This window comes from Hyperolius riggenbachi, chromosome 10 (genome assembly GCF_040937935.1).
Source record: "Hyperolius riggenbachi isolate aHypRig1 chromosome 10, aHypRig1.pri, whole genome shotgun sequence".
NCBI lineage: Eukaryota > Metazoa > Chordata > Amphibia > Anura > Hyperoliidae > Hyperolius > Hyperolius riggenbachi.
In genome coordinates this window covers 232,015,655-232,025,535 of record NC_090655.1, presented here as the reverse complement: position 1 = coordinate 232,025,535, position 9,881 = coordinate 232,015,655, and the positions used below count along the sequence as shown (strand labels likewise).

The 9,881-nt window shown below is 40.7% G+C and overlaps 1 protein-coding gene across 1 annotated transcript in view; it reads right to left on the bottom strand.

Moving 5' to 3' along the window:
• Nucleotides 1–614: 614 nt before the first annotated feature.
• Nucleotides 615–9,881, bottom strand: part of LOC137536896 (uncharacterized) — a 133,550-nt gene continuing 124,283 nt past the window's right edge. Inside the window, exons 24-25 of the mRNA XM_068259076.1 lie at nucleotides 9,315–9,819; nucleotides 615–5,521 (exon numbers count right to left, since the gene is read on the bottom strand). Coding sequence (XP_068115177.1) covers nucleotides 4,311–5,521; nucleotides 9,315–9,819 — 1,716 coding nt within the window. The 3' untranslated portion in view covers nucleotides 615–4,310. The remainder of the gene's footprint in view (nucleotides 5,522–9,314; nucleotides 9,820–9,881) is intronic.

The window sequence follows — 9,881 nt, the reverse complement described above, 5'->3', positions numbered from 1 at the left end:
TTTTTTTACTTTGTTTGCTGCTATGAGCAGTAGTGCTGCCCACAGCTTTTTTTTTTCTTCACTTAGAATTTTTTATATTGGATCCAATACAAAAAAACTTAAATTTGCCGCCTGATGAGATGACATTGCGTGCAACCGACACCAGGGGCCGCACATATCATCACCAGAGGGACCCGCCGAGGGACATTATCAATGGAGGACAAGAAGTGGATAAAGGAGCAAGAAGAGGAGATAGCCACCGGAGATCCCTGTGAAGAAGATGTGAATATGCAGGCAGGGAAACCGCCAGGTGCCGGCAAGGCATCCCGCACTCCAGCAATGCCACAGGTGAGAAACTGTAATAACTGGACAAGCCTGACTCTTCCTTACTGATCGTAGCTATTAACAAACAAGTCAGGTTCGTCCATAAAGCTAGGGAGGTTCAAGAAAGACGCATGCAGATGAAAATGATGGAAGATAAAAGTATACAGATGATGACATCACAGGGAAGTATACAAAAGAAGAAAGAAGATTACAGAAGAGGCAACAGAAGTACACAGATATATAAATAAGAAGGCTACAGTTAAAAAAAAGTTTGATTTTTATTATTATTTTAATAAATAATTTATTGTTGGCTTTTATTACAAATAAAGTTTTTACATTGATCTTTTTCATATAAATAATGGCCCCCTTTGCCCTGGGAGAGGGCAGACATCTGGGGTCCAACATAAGCCCCTTTCCCAGCATCTACGGCCACTTATCCTAAAAGGGAACCTTGAGGTGAGGGAGATATAGAGGCTGACCTATTTCTTTCCTTTTAAACAATGCAAATTGCAGGGCTGTCCTGCTGATCCTCTGCCTTTAATACTTTTAGCCATAGACCTTGATTTGCCACAAGCTTGTTTCAGGTGTGTGATTCAGACACTACTGAACTGAAAGATGCTAATGCCAGGCAACTGGTATTGTTTATAAGGAAATAAATATAGCAGCCTCCATATGTCTCTCACCTTGGGTTCCTTTTAACAGGGACAAGAAGGCTTTGAAGGAGAGGGCAAGAAATAGACTATGTGGGCTGGTATTGCTTAGGTGGCGGAGCCCAATCCTCATCCATTCAGGCAGTACCAGCCAAAATGGGGTGAAGGGGTCAAAGAGCCTTGCGGGGGGGGGGGGGGGGCTATGCCATTGTTCTTTTCTTTTTATTTACTACAATACAAAACAAATAAATCAAATCTGAGATGGCAGATGTCTTATCACTTGGGTAAAGCAGGTGATATCTGCCCTCATTTTTGTTGTCAGTAATCTAAGCCACTGACTGAATTATACGTAAAGAACTTAGGGCAAGGATAGTAACAAGTGAGTTATTTTCAGCACGGCTGGGCGAGCTCATTTTCTCCCGCCAGTGCAGTGTTAACTGAATGGTACCATTTGAAAATCACATGAGTGAAACGACCGCCAGCAAATGGTAACATTGTGGGCCAAAAATTCTCTTTTTTACATGCAATATTTTGGAGCTATGTCTGCACAATACAGCAGTATGAATAGCAAGAATGAATAATTCTTATTAGGGAGGCAATAAATCCCTTCACAAACCAACATGGTCAGAGCTATAGCCTGGTACATACATCCAATTTTGATTGGCCGATGACTGACCAATTTTACCATCTCCACTTAGTATGAGGACCAATATATTTTGAATATTATGAACAGATTGTCTAGGTAAGCTCTCATACTACATGGGAGTGGTAACATTGTTCAATCATTGGCCAATCAAAAGTGGATGTGAGTGCCAGGCTTAAAAAGAGACTTTAACCCAGGATGGAAGTGTATCTCAATCAGTAGTCAATACCTCCATTCCAACGAGAAATCTTTACCCTTTTTTGAATAAGATCATCATGTCTGTGTGGCAGATATTGAGGTGGAACCCCTCCCACAGTGTGATGTCAGGGTCATGGCAGTTTCCTGTCTGTGAACCTTGTTGCATTGTGGGAGATAATGACTGTTGCAACTGCCAAGCAAAATACTGTATACTGTATATAATACATCACCTTTTAGCCTATTGCATTGTTAGGGGGTGTGTTTATAGATAAGGACAATTTGTGCTGTCCATTTTTTTCATGTCTGCCACAATTAAAGATGCTGACCTGCAGGATCAATCAAACAACATGAACATGGCGAGTTTCTTGATCTACAGTATCTATCATTTTGCATGGTCTTGATTTTTTTCCCCTAACACTACCTTTTGGTAAAGTTCTCCTTTCTCAAGTGACAAAATGAGTAAACAAACAATTGTTACTGGAAGAATAAGTACAGTAATCAGGGTGATAATTAAAGTGAACCTCCGGACTAAAAATCTACTCAGCAGAACTGAAAAGGCTTGGTGTTTCTTTAACAGTTTCACAGCATCAGAACTTTGTTTTTCTTACCAAAGCATAATTTTTAGCTGCATTTTTAGCTAAGCTCCACCCATCAAAGAAAAAAAGCCCGGGCTTTTTTCCCTGATGCTGTGCAGAGCATGATGGGATTTCCTATGTTGTTATTCACGTTGTCTAGTAACTGGGAGAGGTGCTTAGGACACAGGACAGTTGGAACTGTGTCTCATGCTCCCTGTCACCTCCTTTCAACCAAAGAGATGGCTGCCATCATGAAATCAAACATTTGCCTGTTCTTTTAAAACAGTGTGGGTAAGAGATTATATTACCCATCTATTTTAATTAACATAACTAATGTAACTTAATGACAGTATGTTTTTTTAGGCTGGAGTTCCTCTTTAAGGAGTGAAGAAGCAATTTTTTTAAGGATCAAATTCTGCAGTCGCCCCTTTAAGATATAGTTTATCATTACATAATATACATAAACAGACAAGAATGTAAGTACCAGAAAGCAAAACGGAGTCTCAATTTTCTTCATAGCATTCATTATGAGTAAATAACAACTCTGAGACACTGGTTTCATAGGTAAGATAGGCAAGGAAAATTGGGTTTCCCGTACGGGTAGCATTCTGTGCTGTGACTCTAAAGTGAACCATATGCTTATGTGCTAAAACTGCACAGGAAAATTTCCTGTACTCTGAGGACTCTTTCACACTGTCAGTCTATGGAGCCTTTCATATCAACGTGGTGCTACGCAATGCGACCGACGTAACTTTTCGACGCATCCTCGACACGAGGTGCATAGCTACATTCCCATGCGGCTCCTGGGTGGATGTGTGGCAGACCGGAAGTCATGCAACCCTTGATATTGTATTTTGTATGCTGTTTATAAATTAATGTAGGAGACTCTGCCCCACTATACAAATACACACAGCGCTTCTTAATGTAGAAGCGTATTACCAATCCATCCAATAGGGTGATGCGACCTACTTATTTCCTATGATTCCGCCGTGGAGCGCTGACGTCACCGCCTCACCACGCACAATTTATGTTTACAGCTATTGCACATTTTTGACAATTTGTATTGAACACCAGCACAGTATTGGGCTTGGTTTATTCTGTGCATATAGCGCAAACCCATGCATTTTTGATGTAAACTTATGGTTTTCCATTAACTTTGTTAATGTTTCTGTTAATGTTTTTGTTTGTTTGTTTGTGTTTCTTGCATTTCAGCACTTTGCAGACCAACTGCTTTCTAGCTTTTTTCCAATTTTTTTTATAATGTATACATTTTTTTTAATCTTTTTCTGATTAACATTTTGTATTTTTGCTCATTTTGACAAAAACTTAAAATGTTTCTGGTCTTGCATGGACCTCTCACTAGCACTTTTAGTTATGGTGTGAACCCACACCATAACTCCTACTTTTTGGCTTACTTAATTACCTAATTTAGGTTATACATAGATATTTTTCCTGGCATGCAAAGTGCTCTGATTATCTTCAGTTAATGGGGATCTTTTTTATAAATGTTTTTTAATTTTTTCTATAAGGGTTTTTGGAATTTAATTAACGTGATTGTTTGTGGATACTTTTTGTAGTATGATTTTCCTTATTGGAATTACTAGGGGTACTTTTTCTGATTGTGAACATATACTGTAGTTATTGCCCTGATATAGTAATTAATTACATATTTATATGCTCAATGTATGGGACGGAAGTCATGCAAGTCTATGGTGATGTGGGCATTTTTAAACTGACCGCCGCAGTTTTACACATCGCGCAGAAATGTATTTTAGCAATACGCTTCCACGCATGTGATCACTTTGCCAACAGGAAGTGAACATCACTTCCTGCTCGTCCAGCTGGCAAATGGGGATTACTGCATACTAACGTGGTAATCCCGAAGGCCTGTTTTTGGAGGTAATGCCAATCCGCAGTGTGAAACCGGCCTGAACATAAATGCTAACACTCACCTATGTGAGTTCTCTGGTGTTTAAGAAGGTTTTCATTCTGAGTGAAACATTTCCCACACTCTGAGCATACAAAAGGACATTCACCTGTATGAACTTTCTGGTGTCTATACAGATTTGACTTCAGAGTAAAACATTTCCCACACTCAGTGCAGGAAAAAGGCCTCTCACCAGTGCGAGATTTATGAGTTTTCTTGTGGCAAGTTAGTTCGACTCTTTGGGTGAAACATTCGCCACATTTTGAACAGGAAAAAGACTGTTCATCTGTATGGAGTCTTCTGTGTTTAAGTAGAGCTGATTTCCAAATAAAACATTTCCCACACTCTGAACATGAAAAAGGACGCTCACCAGTGTGGATTTTCTGGTGCGTAAGAAGAACTGATTTTAGATGAAAGCATTTCCCACACTCAGAACAGGAAAAAGGCCGCTCACCAGTGTGAATGCTTTGATGTCGATCCAGATCTTTCTTTAGAGTAAAGCATTTCCCACACTCAGAACATGAAAAAGGACGTTCACCTGTGTGAAATCTCTCATGTCTAACAAGAGCTGATTTACGAGTAAAACCCTTTTCACACTGTGCACATTCAAAAGGTCGCTCATCAGTGTGAATCCTCTGGTGTGTGAGAAGAGATGATTTCCGCGTAAAACATTTCCCACACTCTGCACATGCAAAGGGACGCTCATCTGTGTGAAGTATCTGGTGATTATAAAGATTTCCCTTGTGCGTAAAACATTCCCCACATTCAGGACATGAAAAAGGCCGCTCCCCAGTGTGAAGTCTCTGGTGCGCAAGGAGAATTGATTTGCGAGTAAAACATTTCCCACACTCTAGACATTCAAAAGGACGATGTCCCAGGTGAACTGGCTGAAGAGATGCACTTTTTAAATTGTCCCATTCAGATGACGGGAATGTATTTTCTTCTGTTTGTGTAAGAATATCTGATTTACCAGATGAATGATCAACTGATCTGTCTGCAACGTAAAATCTAGCATCAATATCTGGGGTAATAGGATGTGATCTGTCAGAAGATTCCTCAGCAGTAGAGGGATCCGGTGATCTCTCCTCATGGTAAAGTCTGTGATGTGTATCTCCAGTAATGAGGTTTCCTCCTGGAGAATATTGTGCAACGCCATTATCTTCTGCATTATAATCTGGGGGTGAGATAAGACGTCCCTCCGAGGTGCTCCCCACATCCTGTCCATCTATTGGGGAAATAATAATAGTTATACAACAGTCATTCTCCTGTTTTTATTTCTTAAGAAGTTTCTGTTTTAAACTGCATAAAAAAAAATCTGTAAAGGTGAGAAATGGATCATCTTGTTACTACATACTTTATGTTGGTCCAGGGATTGCCTTCTTAAAACAGAAGGTATTTGCGATTATTCAGGCTAGAGTGAGCATATGATGTCTCCCACGATGCATCACTGCTGAATATGCAAATCATCCTTTGTTGTCCCTGTAAGCTAACCCCACCTCCAGATCCGCTGGAATGCAATGATGTGTCAGCTTGTTAATTGTACAATAATACAATATGCATACAGACTGTTTCAGACTGGTTGGTCCTCATCAGTGCTGGGCTTTTTGGTCCTTTTTAGCCCCTTTCACACTCCTGTGAATTCTGGTTCACCAGGAGCTTGTTGGGCAATCTGTAATAGTGAGGAATAGAGATGGGCCTTTCATATGGCGTACATTATCTCCTCCTCATTTGTTGGTTCTATGATGTTATACTGAGGAATGGAGATGGGCCTTTGATATGGCGTACATTATCTCCTCCTCATTTGTTGGTACTATGATGTTATACTGAGGAATGGAGATGGGCCTTTCATATGGTGTACAGTATCTCCTCCTCATTTGTTGGGAACATGATGCTATACTGAGGAATGGAGATGGGCCTTTCATAAGGTGTACAGTATATCCTCCTCATTTGTTGGGAACATGATGCTATACTGAGGAATGGAGATGGGCCTTTCATATGGTGTACAGTATCTCCTCCTCATTTGTTGGGAACATGATGCTATACTGACGAATGGAGATTGGCCTTTCATATGGTGTACAGTATCTCCTCCTCATTTGTTGATACTATGATGTTATACTGAGGAATGGAGATGGGCCTATCATATGGTGTACAGTATCTCCTCCTCATTTGTTGGGAACATGATGCTATACTGAGGAATGGAGATGGGCCTTTCATATGGTGTACAGTATCTCCTCCTCATTTGTTGGGAACATGATGCTATACTGAGGAATGGAGATGGGCCTTTCATATGGTGTACAGTATCTCCTCCTCATTTGTTGGGAACATGATGCTATACTGAGGAATGGAGATGGTCCTTTCATATGGTGTACAGTATCTTCTCCTCATTTGTTGGTACTATGATGTTATACTGAGGAATGGAGATGGGCCTTTCATATAGTGTACAGTATCTCCTCCTCATTTGTTGGGAACATGATGCTATACTGAGGAATGGAGATGGATCTTTCATATGGTGTACAGTATCTCCTCCTCATTTGTTGGGAACATGATGCTATACTGAGGAATGGAGATGGGCCTTTCATAAGGTGTACAGTATATCCTCCTCATTTGTTGGGAACATGATGCTATACTGAGGAATGGAGATGGGCCTTTCATATGGTGTACAGTATCTCCTCCTCATTTGTTGGGAACATGATGCTATACTGACGAATGGAGATTGGCCTTTCATATGGTGTACAGTATCTCCTCCTCATTTGTTGATACTATGATGTTATACTGAGGAATGGAGATGGGCCTATCATATGGTGTACAGTATCTCCTCCTCATTTGTTGGGAACATGATGCTATACTGAGGAATGGAGATGGGCCTTTCATATGGTGTACAGTATCTCCTCCTCATTTGTTGGGAACATGATGCTATACTGAGGAATGGAGATGGGCCTTTCATATGGTGTACAGTATCTCCTCTTCATTTGTTGGGAACATGATGCTATACTGAGGAATGGAGATGGTCCTTTCATATGGTGTACAGTATCTTCTCCTCATTTGTTGGTACTATGATGTTATACTGAGGAATGGAGATGGGCCTTTCATATAGTGTACAGTATCTCCTCCTCATTTGTTGGGAACATGATGCTATACTGAGGAATGGAGATGGATCTTTCATATGGTGTACAGTATCTCCTCCTCATTTGTTGGGAACATGATGCTATACTGAGGAATGGAGATGGATCTTTCATATGGTGTACAGTATCCCCTCCTCATGTGTTGATACTATGATGTTATACTGAGAAATGGAGATGGGCCTCTCATATGGTGTACAGTATCTCCTCCTCATGTGTTGATACTATGGTGTTATACTGAGGAATGGAGATGGGCCTCTCATATGGTGTACAGTATCTCCTCCTCATTTGTTGGTGCTATAATGTTATACTGAGGAATGGAGATGGACCTTACATATGGTGTACAGTATCTCCTCCTCATGTGTTGATACTATGGTGTTATACTGAGGAATGGAGATGGGCCTCTCATATGGTGTACAGTATCTCCTGCTCATGTGTTGATACTATGGTGTTATACTGAGGAATGGAGATGGGCCTTTCATATGGTGTACAGTATTTCCTCATTTGTTGGTACTATGATGTTATACTGAGGAATGGAGATGGGCCTTTCATATGGTGTACAGTATCTCCTCATTTGTTGGTACTATGATGTTATACTGAGGAATGGAGATAGGCCTTTCATGTAGTGTACAGTATCTCCTCCTCATTTGTTGGTACTATGATGTTACACTAAGGAATGGAGATGGGCCTCTCATATGGTGTACAGTATCCCCTCCTCATGTGTTGATACTATGATGTTATACTGAGAAATGGAGATGGGCCTCTCATATGGTGTACAGTATCTCCTGCTCATGTGTTGATACTATGGTGTTATACTGAGGAATGGAGATGGGCCTTTCATATGGTGTACAGTATCTCCTCCTCATTTGTTGGTACTATAATGTTATACTGAGGAATGGAGATGGGCCTTTCATATGGTGTACAGTATTTCCTCCTCATGTGTTGATATTTTGATGTTATACTGAGAAATGGAGATGGGCCTTTCATGTGGTGTCCAGCATTTCCTCCTCATTTGTTGGGAACATGATGTTATACTTATCTTGTTTAATTAAATCTTCCCAGGTTGTAGAGGACATATCCTCTTAATCATGCACATGTGGCAAGCTTAATTCCTCCCTATATGCTTTGGGAAGCAGGTCTAACTTCCTCCAAATCTTGAGAAAAGTGGATGGAATGCTAAGGCCTATTAGCAAAATCTTCCATTGATACAGTTTTCAGAGGATGAAAAGACATATGCTTTATATTTGGAAGACATGGTCTAAATAATTCCCATTCAGCATATAGCGTATTGGATTCTTCAGTCATTATTCCATATATTGATTCAGTTTCTGTTACACTTCCATTTCTCCTACCACCCTCAATGAGTTTACTCCCTCCACCTAATTTACCCACCCACAATACATGCCCTCCCAATGCATATCCAATAATCCAACAGTCTCCACTGCCTAACCACCACACCTGAATGGTAACCTGTTCTAGATGCCTAAGCTTAACCTTAAAACTCTAACTAGTAAAGCTAGCCAACCCACTAAAACTAACCATCCGTATCTATGCTCAAGTGATACTCACCTCTTGTCCTCCATCTTGGCTGAAGTGTCCAGAGCCCAAGTCCTCCTCCTTAAGCTAATGTTATCAATCATGCTGATAATGTGACACTGCTTTGTACATAACTTGGACGCCAAACAAAAACGTCAAACCAATGTCCTTTCCTTGTTACTTGGCCTACAATGAGATTTGGATTCACGCTCAGATTCCACCACATTCTCAGCCACCCCATCAATTCTATAGTCCCCAGTGTCTGCCTACCTTGGCCGTGTCCATGAGCTGTGCCCAGAAAGCATATATTTATCTGTCGGCTTGCTGACTTGTGTAACATGTTTGCAGTCAGTTATTACTCACCTGAGCCTATAGGATATTGGCATTCCTCCCGTTTAATGGTCTCCATCACTTCACCTTCTGCCATGGGCTGGTGATTTCTCCACACATAAGTCTCTTCTTCTTCCATCTTCATTGTCCTCATCATTTCATCTTTCCCCACAGACAGTTGATCCATCCTCTCTTTTTCTTCCTCCTTAACTTTCCACATTAGGTTTCCCTCCTCCACAGCCTGCTGATAATCCTTCGCATATGTCTCTTCTTCTTCCTTTTTAATTGCCATCATTTCACTCCCTCCCATAGTCTGCTGGTCACCACTCACATGTGTCTGTTCATGTTCTTCTTTAATTCTTCTCATCATTTCACTGTCCTCATTGCACTGCTCATCAGCTTTCACACATGACTCTTCTTTTTCCTCTTTAACTGTCCGCATTGTTTTGCCCTCCTGTGTAAACTGCTGATCACCCCTCACATACGTCTCTTCTTCTTCCAATTTAACCTCAACTTTCAAATCAATACGCTCTATATCCTTAAAGACATGATCGGAAGCAACATCTTTACAATGGGAGCACTCTAATTGATTAACATTTT